At 40.5% G+C, this 19,979-nt stretch overlaps 1 protein-coding gene across 1 annotated transcript; it reads left to right on the top strand.

Moving 5' to 3' along the window:
- Positions 1-3,590: 3,590 nt before the first annotated feature.
- On the top strand, positions 3,591-18,271 carry ASAH1 (N-acylsphingosine amidohydrolase 1). The gene is made up of 14 exons (XM_005149059.3): positions 3,591-3,741; positions 7,067-7,113; positions 7,308-7,398; positions 8,577-8,663; positions 9,595-9,673; positions 10,576-10,650; positions 11,416-11,461; positions 12,882-13,026; positions 14,134-14,188; positions 14,394-14,475; positions 15,102-15,233; positions 15,464-15,587; positions 16,149-16,205; positions 16,863-18,271. The coding sequence occupies exons 1-14, from the start codon at positions 3,658-3,660 to the stop codon at positions 16,950-16,952; spliced, it is 1,194 nt and encodes a 397-aa protein (XP_005149116.1). The 5' UTR covers positions 3,591-3,657; the 3' UTR covers positions 16,953-18,271.
- Positions 18,272-19,979: the final 1,708 nt, after the last annotated feature.

Genomic DNA, 19,979 nt, shown 5'->3' with positions numbered 1-19,979 from the left:
ATGCACAATCACTGTGAATCTTAAATGCATCTGAAGTGAGTGCTGATGGTTGAAATGGACTGATGTGGCAGTATCTGGTTTTCCTTTCATGAATAGAAAGGAATTTTCCATTTCCTGTTTGTCTGTAAATAGGAGAATGCAAGATGTAGGTACTGTAAGTAGGTCCAAGTGATAGTAACGGAAGCATATTACAGACCTTGCAATAAGTGAAACAAAAACAAATGCAACAGCAAGTGAAATTACATTGTCCTAAGTAGAAGTAGTACTGGATTCAGCAAGGGACAAGCAGCATTGCAGGGAATAAGGATACTGTAGTAGCAATGGGTCACCCTCTGTGTTGAAACTAATGATACACCAGATTCTTGCTAAAAAAAGTGTTGGCTGACATAACACAGAAGCAGAGGTCTGGGGAATTCACAGGAATTTTAGTTCCAGAAAAGGAAAGGAAAAGTATGACAAAACAGTGAAGATCAGTATGTCTGTTGAACTGTTGCTATAAGGAGATTTTTGGGATATATTCCCACTGGAGGTATTAATGGAGTCTTGGTTATACTGTGTCTAGCAGTAGTGTTAGCACAAAGAACTTTGACTGGAGCAGAGAGAAAAGGGGAAGAATTTGTGCAATCTCTCCTCGGAGGAAGGAACAAATCTGGGGAGTGGTAATACAGTACTGGATAGATAAGTACAAGAAAGCAGAGGGTAGACATGAAGTACTAGGTGTCACTGACACCAGCTGTCAGTACAGTTAATGCATCAAGCTGCACATCTTACAAAGCTTTTTTCTTTTAACTCAACTTAGATTTTTGAAAATTGATGGAGAAAATCTAGACAACAAAATGGTACTGGAGTGGACTCTGGAGACAAGGCGTTCTGATAGGAAAGCAGCAAAACATCCATAGTCAGACAAATATGGGTGCTGGAGGATGTTAATGATTCCTTAAACCAAAAATTTCTTTATTGCTGAAAGAGCTAAACCAGAAGTATAAAGAGGCTTCAAAGAAGTAAGTTGTGAATGTTTAATGTGATGAGGGCATAATTTTGTCATCGGAGCGTTCAAAGCTTTCAGTTTTCCAATGTCATAATTTATTTTCTGTTGAAAATGTCCTAAAGATGGTAACACATCTAGATGAATATAAAGATAGTAAGTGTGAGAAATGATCTCTAGATATAAAACAGTGAAGCAGCTATTTATTCACATTTTTGCAAAAACAGGTATCCTGGCAAGTAGGCACGCACATCAAAGGCAGAACTTTGATTTGTATTTCCTACCCTGCTCCCTCCCTTGTTTCCTCATTGGTTGGGTACTCCAAGGTTTAGAGCCTATCCAGGACATATAATCTACATGCTAACTGTCCCATCTCTGTGTACATCTCCCCTTACAAGATTCTGTATGCCCCTTTTATTTATTTGTCTCCTTTTATAGTTCTGTTTCATAACTCTGGCAGGCATGTGGTACCCCAACTGACTGTTTAACTACAGAAGCAGTTTACACCATCTTAGTTTCATAGGTTGTACAGAGATAGCATTCTTTTTTAAGCACAGAGTGTGTCTGTCGCCCAAAGATGACATTGTCTTTAACTACAGAGTGTGCCTGTTTAAGTCATGGTATTTCAAGCAAGCCCTTTGTTTTGTTCTCTTAGTAACTTAGCCCCAGCCCCAGTATTGCAAAATGTTAATATTGCAAAGTCTTAATATTACAAAGCCTTAATACTGCAAAACCCCATCCCTGATACGTGAAAATGACAGTTTCTCTCACAGTAAGTCACCTAAAATCTGCTTGCTCCAGACGGGAAAGCTAAGCAAAAGAGACTACAGATGTTTAGAAAATAACAGGACCAGCTTAATCTGACTATTTCTCACATTAGACTGCAATAGTATGTTCAGTTACCTGTGTGTAAATGCAGAATTATTGCCTGGTATTTGTGTTCAACCAGAAAAATTTCCTGAGCCCTAAGGAAACAAAGCAGTTTCTTATGTGTAAAAGACATTCCCATGAAAATCTCAAGGTTTCTCTTGTTGCACTGTAATTTTCCTCATTTCGTGAATCCCCTAATTGGTTCTGTATGTTCTTCCATCAGTACTTAATGCTTTCTGCCCTGGTCTCTGAAGCGCTGTGCAATTCCATGCTGAGCTGATTCCTTCATACACACTGCTGCATGTCCTCCCTTTGCCCAAGGCTTTCACAACATACAACACGTTTCTTTTATCCTTTCCTGTTACTTAATTTCTGCAATGCAATGTAGCTTTTCAATCAACCAAGGACTTCCTTTTCTTACCACCCCTGGTTTGTTTTAATAAGAGTTAATTGCACAGCTAATTAAGCCATGATATGAAAGACTGCATTGCTTCTTTTATGTGTGCCTAAAAATGTGACACATCTGGGGCACTGCATGAAGCTTAAGACATCAGCTAAAACACAAGCATCCTAGAAGGTTTTCAGTATTTATTTATGGTGCTTCCAAAACCTGTTGCTAACATACATACTCATTACCTGCTCATTTGCTCACACTAAAATTATACTTTTTTATTGTAAGCTATTTGGAGGATGCACCTTACTCTGCTGCTGGCTTGTATGTGAGAATACAATAGATTTGCATATAGTAGTAAATAAATAATAGGCAACTGAATGCTGGGCTGCATCAAAAGGAGCATGGCCAGCAGCTCAAGGGAGGTGATTCTCCCTAACTATTCTTCTCTCATGAGACCCCACCTGCAATGCTGCATCCAATTCTGGGGCCTCCAGCATAAGAGGAGTATAGACTGATGGAGCATGTCCAGAGGAGGGCCATGAAGATGATCAGGGAGCTGGAACACCTCCTCTATGAAGACAGGCTGGGAAAGCTGGGGTTGTTCAGACCAGAGAAGAGAAGGCTTCAGGGAGACCTTAGAGCAGCTGCCAGTACCTAAAGGGGGCCTACTGGACAGCTGGAGAGGGACTTTTTACAAAGGCAGGTAGTGACAGGACAAGAAGGGGGAATGGCTTGAAACTGAAAGAGGGGAGATTTGGATTAGACATTAGGAAGAAATTCTTCACTGTGAGGGGGTGGGGCACTGGAACAGGTTGCCCAGAGAAGCTGTGGCTGCCCGATCCCTGGTGGTGTTTAAGGCCAGGTTGGATGGCGCTTGGGGCAACCTGGTCTAGTGGCAGGTGTCCCTGCCCATGGCAGGGGGCTGGAACTGGATGAGCTTTCAGGTCCCTTCCAACCCAAACCATTTGGTGTATGTGCTTTAGATGGGTATATTTACATACTGTGTCATTAGATTGCCTCTCCAGTTGCCCATTTCCTGCACTCTTGAGCAGGCAAGATGGAGAAAACTCCATCTTCCTAACAAAGGCACCTGCCCTACACCTCTCATCCCCACAAAAACCTGCCTAAGATCTCCGAAGGACTCAGAGTAATTACAGTATTTATGAACTGAAAACAAGTGCCACGGGTTTGCTTTTGGCGTTACCTAAGAGACTCCATTTTAGTTCAGATCTTCCCGTTCATACCTTCTCTCTTTCGGAAGTATGACTGGAAAACACCAAGGAGTGCCGGGGCGCGGGTGGTGAGGCCTGGCGCGGCCACGGGAGGGCCGCCTCCTCTGACAGGCGGGGCGGGGCCGTGTCATGCGGGCCGCCGTACCGGGAAGCTCGGAGCCGAGCCGGGAAGGAGGATGGCGGGCAGGGGCTGGGGCTGGGCGCTGCTGTGCCCCGCCGCGCTGCTTGTCGTGGCGGAGCTCGTCTGGGCGCCGGACCCGGTGAGCCTGGCGGCGGGAGGAGAGGGGCACGGCGCGGAGCCGAGGGAATCGGTCCCGGCTCTCTCCGGGGGAGGAGGCGGCCGGGCCGGGCGGTGTGAGGGCAGCCGGCCCCACGCAGGAGGCCTTTAACTTCACGCGTGTGGGTTCGAGGTAGCGCCTGGCTCCCCTCACGGACTGTGTAACTTCTAAATGGCTCCTCTGACAGCTTCGGTTGCGGTTACAAGTCTTGGCGTTTATAGGGTGTGTTTTACAAGTCCTTACTCATCCCCGCGTTCAATTTCATACACATTTGTAATGTGAATATTTTGTAATGTTACAGCAAAGCAGCGATATTCAGAAGGAAACTTAAGAAGGCCTTGCTAAAAGTACATACGCTTTTGAATCTGCTCGGTGTATTTGTTATAGCCGTACCCAAGGTTAGAAGTGTGGAGCAGGTGGGCTTGGGGTATCCTTGTTTGGTTTTGTTTTTAACTGAATAGGTGAAATATTTAACTTTTGGTGGAATTGAGAGTTCAGGGGAGTTGGGGAGGACTTACTTGGAACCTGCTGACTTCCATCTCCTGCCTATGTAAACTGCTGTTCTTGCTTCCTGATACGTTTCATTATTCCCAAAGCTTCAAAGCACTTTTTGATCTCTTCAGTTTCCCAATCTTCTCATCCTCTGGGAAGAGGACAGGTTTTTAAATATCTCTGGATCTCAAAATACTTGCAACCTGTTTTTAAATACAGTTTATATTAGATTTTTAAATATTTTGGGAACATACTATTTCCTGTATTCTTTTATGTTTGCTGTAAGACTTTTCCTAGCAAGGTACATTGATTTCAGTAAAATGAGTGTGGGTTTGGGGAAAAGGAGAACTGCAGGAAAGGCTCTGGAGGACTGTGGACATCTGGGTGACCCATCTTCCCTTAGTGCCCTGACTATGCAGGATTTTCGTTAACCAGGAACATGGAAGCTAAATGCCATGAATTACATCTCAGTGGTGCAGACAGTGAATCCTTTTAGTGCCTGGTGGCTTTTCTGTTGCCGTAAGAAAATATTTTAGGTGTCTCTTTTAATCTTTAACTTGCAAGAGAATTTTGCAGTCAGTCTTCAGCTGATTGCAAAAGGCAACTTTTCTTGTACAGAAGCAACCAAAACATTTCTAGTTTTCTGGTTGTCTTGACATCTTTTTTAATTAGTGCTTATGTGCCAGCATATAGTAGTTTACCTAAAGAAACTGTTAATAATATTGACTTCCTTCAGATATCACAATCAATGCTAGCAGTTTTGGAAGGTATATGGGTTGCTTTGGGGATTCTTGGTTTCTTTAGCTTGCTTTATAAATAGATAGGTGAGAAGTCTAAAATTGCTGACATGTAAAGAAGGAACATTTTCTCTGTATCTTTCCCATAACTCTTCCTTTAGCTGTAGTTTACCCACCTTTTTTGTGGCTTAGGCTGCAAAGGGCTCGGAAGATAAAAATAACTTCCGATACAAGATTAAAATCTCAGGAGTGACGTAACATTTGGCACCTGGAACATCGCTGAAAATCCTTTGAAATCAGTTTGCATGGTTGCCACTGTTTCCTCTGCGTACATGTGGGCTATACAGACAGATCAACTGAACTTTCATCCACTGCAGATAATTATTTGTTACAGGCATTATCTCTCAAGCATATTCTGACAGCAGGTATCTCACAAAGGTCCAGATCTGCGCCTCCATTGCACTAGTATATGTATGTAATGTCACTTTTTCTGATTGATTTTAGTATTGCAGGATGGAAAATTTCACCAGACAGTTGCATTAGTACTGTTAAGCTTTTGCTTGGCTTTGCATGAAGGCTCTGACTTTTGTTGCCTAATTAGTCATCTGATATCCACCCCCATCCTCCTTGTTTTGAAACTTCCTCATTTTGAAAATTGAATGGCCTCTTCTGTTTGACCTTTTGTTCCAGCTATGCAAAGGCTATAACTGCACCACAGTGAGATCTAGGAAACACACATAGCTGCTGGTCCTATACCTTCACCTTGCATGCAGGAGAATCAAAATTCATCCCATGTTTTGTCTCAGCAGCTGGAAACAATACAAAAAGAGAACACATGATAGCACACAGAAACCTGTCCCACTTTCAAATTCCTGCTTCCAGTTCTAACAAATTATGCCAGTGTTTAAAGCTCGTGGCGTTGTGTTTTCAAGATTAATGCATTAAAAAAAGATTAACGTGATGAGCCCAAAGAGAACATGGACCTTAGTTAGCTTTTTTGTCCAGATAGATACATAGCTACTAGACATCTTGCATCAGTTTTTAATGGAGCCAGAATACATTATAAGGACACATTAGTAATATAATTAGTAAAACCAAATAAATATTGGAAATCAAGGTGTGTGTGGGGAGTGGTGGAATGATTGCTAAATATTCTTATTTCTATTCTGTCTCCCAAACACTTGTGTCTTGGGAGTTTTTGTATGGAGTCCTGGAACAGCATGTGTACCTTTCCTTTTTCCTAGTGGGACATACTGTGCTCTTAGTTGCTTACTGATCTGTTCTGATAGCTTGGGGACCAAGTCTGGTCTGTTCTGGACTGGCTTGAAGCACAAGTGTGACTAGTAGGCATTCACTTGTATTTCACTGGGTAAAACATGTAGCTATAATTGTGGCTTGTATATGCATGTGTTTACATATGTATGTGCATGCTTTATGTGATTGATGGAAAAACACCCTTGCATTCACTTTGAGAATACCTAAATCCAGTCCTCAAACTTTCATTTGTAAGTAGCTGTGCCTACAGGAATTAAGGTAACTAGTTTTTAGTTATATTCTTGAAATGGCCTCTCATAATATTTAGCAGCAGTTCAGCAGCACTTTCCCACACTAAATAAGAAGTCATGCCATGTAGCTCATTGCACCAACTGAATAATTTACCCAGAGTTCATTGTGCTTTCTCTGCTGCAGCTGCACAATGCAGCTTAATGCTAAGCATAGTTATGAATGATGCTATAAAATGTGATTAAGAACAAACTGGTCAATGATGAGATTTAAGGTTTCTGAACTTGTCTATAGAATATGCTTATGCTTATTCAACTCTTCGTTGAATCACACGGAGTAAAAATGCGCCTGTATTTTTATGGCAAACTTGTGCTTGCCTTGGACTAAGCTGTTGTTTGTCCCCTACCTCTTGTGTTTTCTGCAACCTTTCCAGAGTCCCAAGACTCTCTTTATTATCAACTCATCAGGAACTGAATTAGTTGATTAGTCCTAGAAGTTTAATTCAAATCTAAAGCTGATAGAATAATAGTGTTTTAACTAAGAAGCTAAATTGTAATGGTTTGCTGTCTTTACAGTATGGAGAAGAGTGCAGGACTAAAACATACCCTCCTTCAGGGCCAACGTAAGTAATGTGATTCAACTTGTCTAACAAATGACAGAAAAGTAGTGATTTGCAAGTCTGAACAGTTTTGGGGGTTTTTAGTAACTTGCTTCTTGGCATCTCTAAAAAATGCTAGTTAAGGTGCGAAGCACCTATTTTGTCAAATGTTTTTTCAAAGCCTTCTTCAAATTTAAACTCTGGTCCTTATCTTTCAGATTCAAAGGGAGCATACCCACGTATGTCATAAATCTTGATTTACCTCCCAGCAAAAGATGGGATAACTTGATGCATGACAAAAAGACAGAGGTATGAAATGCAGAACTTGCTTTGAAGCTTAGAAGGTATAAAACTAGCTCATGGCCTTTACTTTGAAAAAAGGTTTGGAAGAGAATACCTGTGCTAAAGTTCTCTGAAAGCGATAACATTTCTACTTGACTTTTTAAATATGATTCTAGACTAAAATAATCGCTTGAGTAAAGCTTCTTTCTATTCAGCACTTGAGCTTACAGCATCCAGTGTAGGAGCACTGATGTTTGGGATGTAGAGAAATAGAAACTGGTGCAGGATAAAGCAGGCTTTCATTTATTGAAGTTCTTTACTCATGAAGCAGTATGGAACAAAGAGAGGAGGAGTACACGAAAGGGACAGCCACAGCAAAATGAAATTAAACAGAGGCAGCATCCCTTCTCCTCTGCACATCCCTGCTTCTCTCAAAATACTGCAGGAGATGCTGAAGTGAATTTCCTGCGCTTTTCAGGGGTGCTGCTTCCATCACTGGTGCGTACAGAGCAGAAATAATTTTTAAAATACTCAAGACTATTTCAGACTATTTAGAGCAGCTTCTGAAGGTTGCTGGAAATTCAAACCACTAATGTTTAATTTCTCAAAGGCCAGGGATTTTTGCTGTATCCCTGCTAAATTTGACCTTTCAGCTCTGAAGGCCAGAGAAATTCTACTTACACTGTAGTATTTATTTAAAGTGTTGGAAGCTTCAGGTTCACCTTGAATTCTAACAGCCTCTCATGTACTTTGGAGTTAGATCACATGGAGTGGAACTCTTATTTGTGGCCCTTCACATGTCGCAGATGGAAAGCATGTACTTCTGTAAGAAATTTATTGAGTCTTTGATTTCAGGCACATCAGTGCTTAAGTGAAGAGCTTTTAATTAACATTTTTAAAGACAGAAGAGTGCAGCGTATTAAAACGTGATCAAAGGAGCAGAAGACAAGGATGGCTTTTTCTTGTAATTCTTTTTCTCTGGTAGTAGGACATGTCAGAGCTAATCAAGAAAGCTATATGAATAAAGGTTGAAGAGTGACTCTTTAATGAGGAGTTGGGGGTGGTTTTCGCAGCAGGAACAAAACATTTAGCACTTCCCTTAAATACATATTTTTCACCAAAATGATTTTTTGAAGGAGTTCTGTTAATATTGTAGCAATCCTAGTGCTCCAGATGTACTCAGTAAAAGCTTTTGTTCTTTTTAGCTGAAGACTGTGGTCCAGAATATTAAAGATATAGCAAATACCTTCTTCCCCAGTGGCAAAGTTGTTGACATAGTGGATAAGAAAATAGTAAGTATTTTCAGCTTAAGAATTTTATTACCATATGCTTGACTACCAGAATTGGAGTGCTGCTAAATCTGGCAGTTAAGAACTATATGGGTGATAATTCTTCCAGAGCAAAAATGCTGTTTCAGAGAGTTACTCTAAAATTTTGACTTCTTGCCTACTCTGAAACCATCAAACCTAAAATGCACACATCTCTTCCTCCTCTAATTTTTTCTAAGATCTTTTCAAGTTTGGATAAGTCATGCCAGACACACGCTGCTTAGGAAACCAGGACATTGTTGTAGCAAAACACTTCACTGGAATTCTTTGCCATGTTCAACTCCTTTTAAACAGTAGAATAAAACCAGGTTTTGAAAACTGTCATAAATATCTGAGTAGAGGGACAACTGACCAGGTCTCACCTTACAAAATAATTTGGTTCTGATTAAAATAGGCCTGGGCATAGAATCAGAACAGGGGAACACAGTGTAGCACTAGAGACAGTATAAGGTCAGATCAGTCCCCCATCTTTATTTACAGTAGCTTAGGTCATACTGGCCATGCTTCATTTGTATCCCTGTGTGCCTGAGTAGGGCTGACATAAAGGTAGCATCTACACTAGTAATGCCAATGTGTGAAAGGTAGGGATTCCCATAAAGTCAGGCTGAGTTCTGGTTGAGCTTCTAGCATGTAGGAGTCTTGCACTCTGTCTGGCTGCTGCTGCTAACAATAATTAAGATACTGTGCTAATCTCTGTTGTTCACACATCAGTATTTTGATAAGTAGTAGTTTTTGCTTTCCCCAAGTATGTACATGTCATCCTCAAGTTCTACAGGCTGCAGAGGAATTCAGTACTTGGTATTTGTGAGAAGGGTGTACTGCTGGGGAGAGATTTGTTTTAAGTAACAGAATAGTATTGGTTTACAAAAACAATGTACAAAACTTTTTCTTTCAGGTTCACCTGACAGCCACACTTCCTTATCCTTTCAATGAAGAACTTAAAGGGATTGCAAATTCTTCCGGGATTCCTTTGGGTAATAGTTTCCAGCACTCTGTTAACATTGTGAAAAACCAGACTCATTTAAAATTAGTATGTGTACAATCTGCCATATAGTTGTAGTCATCTGTGACTCTGACAAATTATTAGAAAGTAGATAAAGCGATAAATTGCATGTCAAATGAAACCAGAAACAGTATTTTGAAGGAGAACAGCAATAAATCCCATAAGCCTTTCATCAGGCTGGAAATTCTCTGTAGAGCTGTAGCTTCTTGCTCCTGAGTTTTGGGAACTGGAGCAAGTATCAGTTCCTGTGTGCCAGAATTTGGGGGAAATGCTTCATTCTCATTGGCTTCCCATTCAACTGTGTGGCTGCTGTTGACATACTAAGAAGGCAAGGCTTAGTTTCATGCTGTGCTTTCTTTCACTCTTCATCCTTTGCCACATCCTCCTGCCTTCCTTCTGCACCTTGTGAAAAAGAATGCAATTCCAGTGAGAAGTAGACATTGAATTCTTCCAGAATTGTGACACAGAAGGTCCCTAGACATGCTTCTACTCCTTCACCCGTACAGGAGCAGTAATACCTGATGCTAATCAGCAGCTCTTCTATGGAAGAGTGGTACATAGAGTACATTTCTTCTTTAAAGTGAATTTTATAGCTTGTTTTGAAGTTTCTAGAGGAGGAAATAGCAATGACTGTCAATTTTCTGTATAGTAAAGCAGAAGGCCAAAGGATTCTGATCCTTCTGTTTGCCTTTCAGGAAGCTCTTGGTTTTGGGGAAACAGTCATTTCAATGCTCACATGAGATTTAAACAGAAATTCTTAAGAGAAATATCATAGAATGCTGAACTTTGCAGTATATTTTTTCTAACCGTTTTTTTTTTCTCTGTTCATGGCAAAAGTTTCAGACTATTGAACTTTGTTTCTTTTTGTTCTAGGGGAAATTGTTATTTTTAACATCTTTTATGAAATTTTTACTGTATGTACATCAATAGTGGCGGAAGATAAAACAGGTAATGCAACCCAGAATTTACCTAAGAATCTCTTATGTAGGAGAGGGTCTAGGTTAATTACACAGACATAGTCCTTCTCAACTGCAGGCAAGAATGTCTGGTAAAAGAGGCTAAAAGCAATGATAATAAAAAGGTATTCTTGAGAAGAGAGCAAGAGATCACAGTTGTCTAAGGTTAAAAAAAAAAGGAAAAAAATACTTTCAAAGTTTACAGTAGGTGGCATTTGTTTTCTAGGGAAAAGAAACACCAGCGAGACACCTGATACTTTCGCAGTGGCATGCGGGATTCTAGTGCAGTCTGTTTGGCATCTAGTTCCTAGTTATTGCTTATGAAAGTGGATAGCCTGTTCTAAGAAAAAAAAAAAGACTTGTTCTGTTACTCAGTTCTGCAGCCCTTGTCTGTACCTGTTCCAACTCAGGAAATGTCTATGGGGTTCTCAGAGGGCTTACGAACATCTCACTTTGAGAGGAAGCTCAAGGTAATAGCATTGCATTAAGATAATGTGGAAAGCATCTCAGGCTGAGATGGACAGCAGTTTACAAGATTACTGGATTTCAATTATGGCAAAACACGTTGTTAATCCAACACCCCAACCCCCCACCCCCCTCATTTACTGGGCTTATGAAAAGGGCAATTAGACAATGGTATTTTCCTTGCTTACTTTCCCAGGTATTTTTCCTGCTTATTTATTTCCTGATTTTTCTAAGCTGAAATTTATGTCTCTTTCTTTAGAAAACTGTATTTAATGTTTTTATTGCTATACAGGGAAGTTGTACCATGCCAGAAACTTGGATTTTGGCCTTTTTCTTGGGTAAGTAACTACACTTTTAATTATTTGTGTTTGTTTTTAAACCCAAAGAGAAAGCTGAGCTTGAAATTTCTACATGCATTCTATGAGTCAAAATGATGAATTGGATGTTGTTCGAACTGTGACAAGTAATTCTGGATTGCAGGTTGTGAAAAAAGGGCTAAAAAAACCCACAAAAGGGTAGTTCTACTGATCTTATGTCAAACTATTGCAAGTATGTCAAGAATGACTTTGTAAAACAGTTGAGTTCTGTGTTACTTAGTGTTTTCTCAGCTCCAGTTAAAACCGTCACTAACCAAAGAAAGGTCCATGTAACCGTATCTCTGAGGTATGGTTTGTTCTTTAAATGGTGGGACAGAAGCACCAGCGGTAGTGTATGCAGAGAAATGTGGATTGAATTGAGAACTAGTTTAGTGGTTGCCTTTTCACCCAAATTCTTCCCCTAGTTACTGTAGTGTGCTCTACTGGCACTTCCCATCATTCATCACTTTGACTCAGAAGCCAGTGCTTTGTACTCCACCGATCTAACATTATCATGCATTTAGATATAAATTCTAGTTTGGTGCCCAGCACTGGATTCTGTTCTAGTTTTCATTTCATACCTTGTAATCATGTAGTTCTGTTATCCCAGTATATTGTGTAATGTCACACATCCAGATGGCTCTCAATGCCCAGATGGAATTTAAGTGTCCATCTTCATTAAGATTCTTACCTGCCTATCAAAAACTCTTAATGTTGTCAACTGTGACTCCACCTATCCCTTGGTTTGGCTTGTGTTGAAATTCTCCCACTGGTCAGAAATACTGGGAACATGCTCCCTGAAAATTAAAGCAACTTCCAAAGCTGCTCCCAGAACCTGATTGTTTCCACAGAATTTAATGGTCAGCTAAGTGAACTTTAGCACCCTGTTGCATACAAACTGTTCTGGCTTAATTTACAAACTAGACAGGGGCTTCCCTTAGGGTAGAGCAAATCCAGTAGTATGTGGTTTGTTTTCTCCCTTTGAAAAGTCAGGATTTAGGGGAACTGGATCATTCTGCTGCAGAACAAGCTACACATGCTTTCAGAATACAGTAGGTTTGGTGTCGCAGGTAATACCTGTAGCAGCCTCCTTTTGCCACTAGGAAATAACAAAGTTATGTGTCAAAGCAAACCAGCTGTATTGGTTGTGCTGTTTAATACCAAGTAGCGCATATGCTCTTGGTTCAAACAAAACTTGGTTCTTTTCACTGACTGCTTTTGTATTTAGACTTCCTAGTTGTCTGTTGCTGGTGCTGCTCCCATAACTGCTGAGCAGTGGTGTTGGCTGACATGAATAAGATCAGAGGACAGGCATCACACACAGGAAATCTGTGTGCTGTGAAGGGAAGTTTTAAAAGCTGCTGAGGGAGGGAAGTTTCAAATGCTGTACTGTCTTCTGCAGGTGGGATGTTAAAAATAACTCCTGGACTTTAACTCGGGAACTGAAGCCCATAGTGGTGAATTTGGACTTCCAGAGAAACAACAAAACAGTATTCAAATCTACAAACTTTGCAGGATACATAGGCATGGTGTCTGGAGTCAAACCAGTAAGTAAGGGGAGGGGGGGTTGTCAGTTTGTTAATAATACTTCAGACTTCCTTTTAAGATGTAAATTTGCCTGCTTTCACTCTCTGCCTTGGGGTGGTTTTTAATAAATGGTATCTTAATTGTTCTGGTACACTGTAGAGCTGTTTGAAGAAAGGTAAAAAACCCCAATGCCAAACCTTGAATTCTGAATACAAATAGGAGTAACTCAAAAGAGCTCAAGCTGTTGGAGTTTCTTGCTAGCAAAGGGATACTGCTGTGATCCCAGAGGTGAAATGGCATAGCTGTGCTATTTTAATTCCTTCTCTAGTCCTTGGAAAAGGAGTCCTACATTGCAAGGGTTTATTATTATTTTTTTTTAATAGGCACCTGAAATTTGGTGGTTATCTTAAGTCTTTAAAAAACAACAGTGAAGAATACGCCAAGGTCTCCAGCTTACCACAACTCCTTCTTTCCTACATGTTCTGGCTTTTATCCTCTATAGTAGGTGCTCCTTTTTGCAGTAGAGCATTTCTGGCATAAGTCCCTGCCTGTATCCATTTATTTTTTCTTCTGATCAAATAAATTGAGAGCAGTCCATTCTGAAAATGATCCAATGTAGCTGAATTCCACTTTCCTTCAAAAGAAACTAGTTGGACTGGGCTTTGAGTTTGAATTGCGTGTTGAATTACATATAGCTGCATGCCCATGTGAACAGCAATAACGTATCAGGGTGTACTTAGCACTGGGACTGAAAAATCTGCCTTCAAACTGAAGCAGTATTCAGAGGTTTGGGAAGAAGGTAATACATAGCAGGGGAAGGAAAACTGGTAATTCCGTGATGCAGCAAGGACCAAGAGAAAAATGCCCACAGGCTTGACCTGCTTAGCATAAAAGCATGGTTTGCTGAGTTGCTGTGCCAGGCTGGGAGACTATGGATTACCATTTCACTTCCTTAAGCAGTGGTAAATTAGGTTCTTCTCTGCATGGGCTGAATCTTGCAGCCCAAAGGGAAAAGTCTAGCAAACAAGAAGCTCAATTGGTATGTGAATTGCAGTGCTGCCCCTTGTTTATTACTGACATCAGTGGGCTGGTGATGAATGAATGTTGACTTGTTTAATGCTTTTCAGGACTTGTTCACTCTGACAATGAATGAGCGTTTCAGTCTTGACGGTGGTTATGTTGGTGAGTAATGCTTATTTCTTTCACTATTTCTGTACAAGTTCTCCAGACCTTGGGCATACTGGTTAGCTTAATAAACAGGCAACAAATGGTGAAAAGATTCCAGATGAATAAGATAAAACACAGTTCACTTTAGAGGCTGTGAGAGCTAGAATAGCATGTGTGAACCCTCTGAAAGCAAATTATTGTAACCAGTGCTGTTTTGCAGGAATCTTCGAATGGTTTCTTGGTAGAAGAGATGGTATGTGGATGGGCTTTCTTACAAGAACAGTACTAGAGAATGCTACAAGGTATTTCCCCCAACCACTCACCCTCAAGATTCTGCTGCTTTAGTCTACTTTGCTTTCAACTGGCGTGAACACTGTAGATGTATCTAATGATCTTATCACTTGGTAGCTAATGATACAGATACCTTAACATTAAGCCTTAACATTAAATAGTTCTGGTTTTGCTGGTAGCCTGCAGGAGGGAGAAGCATCACACATGATCCCTTAGAACTCCTCAAATTGTTTTCTTGGATATTTTTGTTCCAATGAACCTATTGGTATCTGAATGTGTAACGGCAGCATTTTGCATCAAAACGCATCTGAAAGGTTTTTTATAGGAAGTAAACAGCAACAAAAGCTCTCACACAGTAAATTAATTAGATGGAGTATGACACAGCATGTGCATTTAAACCAGGATTAAGATGACAAAAAACGTAGAGTACCTCCTAACAACCAAACTTTAAATACAAAAGTGAGTAGAGGAGCTTTGCTTTAATGCATTTCTTCATTGTGATACAACCTCCTCATATGTGCATGAAAGGGGAAGAAAGGTGCAACTATGGAACTGTTCCTGGGTCTGTGAAACTCATTTTTCTGTACTTCAACCATTTATAATATTTAATAGTCCAACACTATTTTGTTATCTGCAGTTACCAGGATGCAAAAGACAAACTGGCTAAAACAAGACTGCTGGCTCCAGCTTACTTTATACTGGGTGGAAAAAATTCAGGAGAAGGGTGTGTGATAACTCGTTCCAGGACAGCCACTCTGGATATCTGGGAGTGAGTATGTTTGACCTGACACCTGACTTGGCTTTCCAGAAGAGGATAGGTTCCAACAATAATTGAATCCCATGTTTCTCATGACTGCTATTGTCCAAGAACTCACTTTAGCGTTATTGAAAAATTCCACAGAAACCCTAAAAAAAAATCTGCCTGTATGTAGTATATACTATATATGTACTTACTGTATACTTAGAGAAGCAAAACATAAACATACACCTCTTTTCCAGCCTTGATATCCAGAAAGGTACGTGGTACGTCTTAGAAACAAACTACGATCGCTGGAAGCCTCCCCTGATCTTGGATAATCGTAGAACACCTGCAATGAAATGCCTGAACCAGACAACACAAGAGGTAAACATCTTCCCAATACCTCTTCTTGCTGCTTTGAAGCTGCCAGGCTCCAGTACTGATCTGACACTGCCAAGAGCAATAGGGACATTTGCAAGCACAGCTTTAATGATAAAAGTAGCTAATGGTTTTGTGGCAATTTGTCTGTGCTCCTGGGTAATGAGCTACCAGCTGCTCTTCACACAAATGGGTTTTAGTTTTAGAGTTTCTCTTCATGTAGGTGGGTTTCCTGCATGCATGTTCTGCAGCTGCATATGCAAGAGGTTAAACAGGAGATACTTTGAGAGAGATTTTCAGTGTTTCCTGGGCTGTTTTATCACCGGTGAAATTCAAACACATGCTGTCAGGCAGCAAACATTGACACTCAAGTGTCCTATGTTGTACTGAGATCTGGGCTGCTCGGGTTTTTGCAACCCATATTCTTCTGATCTCAGGATGTACAAGTACCATGTACTCTTAAAGCTGTATCTTACTATCTAATTGAGCAATAAAAAAGTTACACTTCTGAGCATTTACACTTACAGGTTAATATCCATTACCATCAATGTATTATTTTCTTTTTAGAACCTCTCGCTACCAGCGATTTATGATGTTCTCTCTACAAAGCCTGTCCTCAACAAGGTAATGCTTCTATTTCTGCAGAAGGTTTAGAGTGGGGAACAGCCTATTAACTACTGTATGTCTAAGGAGGTCACAGTGGTACATTCAGAGTTTTTTTAGGTGAAAATATGTGCATAAAAATGAAACAATGTTTACTTCATAAAAGCAAAAGGTAATTGCTGTTTTCCGGAGGCCCTACACCTTTAAAACTCTGAGAAGCCTGAGCCCTTTTCTCCTAGCAGGCTCTGGTTTGAGGCAGCATTTACACTATAAAAATCTTAAGGACCCTTCTAACCTGAATTAACCTGTGATACATGCCTTTATAAGTTGCATGGAACAAGTTAATATACCTCATGTTTTAGGCATACTACATGCACATTCGTCTTGCAACAGAAGATGTTTTAGTCTGAACTTGAGGTTTTGGTGTTTAGGAGGAGGTGGGGTGGGGAAAGGACTAGAAGGATGGAAAGAGTTTTTGAATGATAAAGTTTAGTTACTCTGTTAAGTGGAAGCAGCATTCTTGGCTGAGGATACATACTTGTATGTTGTTGACTGAATAAGATAAATGCTTATTTTAGTTGAACTGTTCATCTAATATCAGAGTTTTTCACTAACTGCTGTAATGAGGCTTTGCCTTTTTCTTTCCCTTTTCCCTGCTTTATCCCACCTGCCTGATAGCTGACTGTGTGCACAACACTGATGGAGGTGGATAATGGCCATACAGAGACTTACCTGCGGGAGTGCCCAGATCCCTGTAGCCCTTGGTAGTTCTCTACCTTTCCTATGTTGAAAGCTGCTTGTCAGAGTTGGAGGTCATCCAAGAAAAAATAATTTGGGAAGAAGATTCCTCAGTCTAACTCCTCTCTTCAGAAATCTAATGGCTACATAGAAATGTCAATGAGCTTCTAACAGTGGGGGTCCCACTGTCACAGTGGACTTTCTTGCTTTCTGACCAGCAGTTGTGCTGACAAGAAATGTATACTAATGAATGTCTGGTTTGATTTCAGCCATTTCTGACAAATGAGTTCAGCAGTTGGCTCTAGATCTCTTCAGACTTGGCAGTATTCTTGGTTTGGTTTGGTTTGTTGTTGGCTTGTGGGTTTGTTATTTTTTCTTATTTGGTTGGGCTTTTTAGACTTCTAAAGCACACAGGAGTTAAAATTGCACTTATTAAGCATGAAAAATACTGGGTATAAGAAGGCCATCTGGGAGGAACAAATAACAGAGCTGTACCCTAAGCACATTAAGGTGAATTGCTAATGTTCTCCTGTGTAAGGATATGTCAAAGATAACCTGTTATAAAATAACCTACCAGGTGTCATACCTACTCACAGAAACAAGGTCTTAGGGCAATACCTAAAATGAGATCTGAGCCAAAAAAAATGTATTTTCACTAATGTAAAAATATTCTGCTGAAGCTCTTTCTTGGCCCAATAACAATTTTTTAATACAGATTATTCTGTTGTCTCAAAAAAATAAATACTAATACAGTAAATATTGTTAAGAACTACTTTATTTCACCAAAGAACATGTGCACTGATTTTGTACCTCAGTGGCAGTCAGTGTGCATGTTACATAGCACATGGCAAAAAGTCTCTGCCATCTAACAGCATGATTTAGGTCAGGGGGAAATGCCTGTATAGTGCTTTATGCAGCTTCTGGGACATTTGATTCATATAAAGCAGTTAAACCAAGTCAGATAATACAGTCTGTGCCACTAAGAGCATATTGTGTACTTCTGAGGTCGAACCTTAATCTGGTAGGGTTCAGGTTTATTTGGAATTAGTTGTGTAACAGCCATAATCAAATTACTTTGTCATTTAAAAATAAGTAAGTTTACTTTCTTAATGAGTCCTGTCCCACTTTAGCATATGTGGAGCAAGGCAGTGTAGACTATTTACAGTCATTAACTAATGAGCTTTTGGTATGTCTCTTGTGCAAGACAATCCACATTTCCACACTGGAAATTGCTTTACAATTGCAAAAGCACAGCTAAATCCCGTGGATGTCTGTCCAGAGCCTGAATGCCTGTGCATGCTGTTGGCTAAAATAAACAAAGCTGTTTGTAAACAAAAAACGCCCAACAACTATGTCTTACTGTGTCTGCTTTATAGGGAAAAAGTGTTGAATGTGATTGTTTATTGTTTTAACCTTCACCTGTCAACTCTGAAAGCACCTGATCTGAAGGTTTTCTCAATCCAGACAAAAAGTTTAATTTACTTTTGTTACAGATAGAGACATCTGTTTTTAACAGCAGTTTACTGCCCCCTCCTGCTCCTGCTGCCCTAGGCACTGTAATGGAAGCTCAGACCATTTCACTAGGGAAATGTATACAACAACTTGAAGCTTTGAGATTTCATTTAGCTTCTTTGTTGTTTTTTCTCTAACAGACGCAAAGAACAAAAATGGGCATGCTTCATAGAATCACACCATGTTTTGGGTTGGAAGGGACCTGAAAGCTCATCCAGTTCCAACCCCCCTGCCACGGGCAGGGACACCTTCCACTAGAGCAGGTTGCTCCAAGCCCAGTCCAACCTGGCCTTGAGCACTGCAAGGCGTGGGGCAGCCACAGCTTCACTGGGCACACTGTACCGGTGTCTCAGCACCCTCACAGTAAAGAGTTTCTTCCTAATGTCTACTAGTTGTGGTGCCTCACGAACACTGAAGGGGTGGCCTGAGTTTTTGTTTTAAGGTTTGTTTTTCCCTATGTCAAGGAAGCAAGGGTACGTATTTTCTTTCTGGAGTTTAGACAAGGGTTTTACACAGCTTTCCTAGTTGTGTTGTGAAAAATCAGCAAGTGATAGCAAAAAAAAGAGATATATATACATGTAAGCAACAAGACAAACATACTTTTGTATTATCACTGCATAATCAAGTTCTGTAAAGAACAGCCTCAGTATTTTAGCTTCCAAGGGATTTTTACAGGTAATGTAAATCAAAGAATCCAGTTGTTCGGACCTTGCTCAAATAAGGCGTTACAGGAAAGACAAAATATTAGGGTGCTGGCATTTAAATGCAAAACCTATCTGCTACTAAAATTTCACACCTCTACAATACAGGAAAGCCCCGTACTTTTTCAGAGGAAGAAAGGATGGCATCTCCCATGTTAAAAAGCAAAACACTAGCAACTAGTGAGGATAGGAGAATCCAGGAAAAGAACTGGATTCCGTTACAGTCAAGCACTACGTATGGCACACACATGCAAGTGACTTTGCATTAGAGTCAGCTATGAGTTAAGACTTCGCTTAGAAGCCAGGCTCCAGAGCAGATGTGCTGAAAGTACCTGCAGGAAAAGCAGCAGGAGTAAATAGAAGACTTGAGCTGGAGCATACATGGAGGCATGATGGAAAGCGGAACGAGAGGGAGTAGCTGAGAGCTTTAGGCCAATGCCACAGATAACAAAATACTCCCAGCACAAACACCCGTCCAACCTTCCGGCAGCCACCTCTTCGGGTTACAGGTGTAAGGAGAAAGAAGGAAAGCAATCCAAACAGAAAACTCAAAAACCTGGATTTCACCTTGGTGGCATCAATAGGGAAATGTCCTGCTTATGTTACAGATCATTAGAGAGACTCTTCTCCTTTGGGAGGACCAGAAGCATTGGTGAGAAAGGCACACCCAAGCTGTCCAGCAGCAAAACCTTTCATCCTTTGCACCAGAAGAACAAGATGAGCCACAAAGAGTAATGTTAAGTCAAAGCAGTAGCAGAAACCACAATTTGCCTTGGGAAGAAAACTCCAGTTATTTATGCATTTTATAAGCACCTGCCTTTGTTAAAGCAGTCTGGAAACACAG

Source organism: Melopsittacus undulatus, chromosome 7, assembly GCF_012275295.1.
Source record: "Melopsittacus undulatus isolate bMelUnd1 chromosome 7, bMelUnd1.mat.Z, whole genome shotgun sequence".
Lineage (NCBI taxonomy): Eukaryota > Metazoa > Chordata > Aves > Psittaciformes > Psittaculidae > Melopsittacus > Melopsittacus undulatus.
The sequence above is the reverse complement of the archived record's forward strand: the minus strand, read 5'-3'. Positions and strand labels throughout refer to the sequence as shown.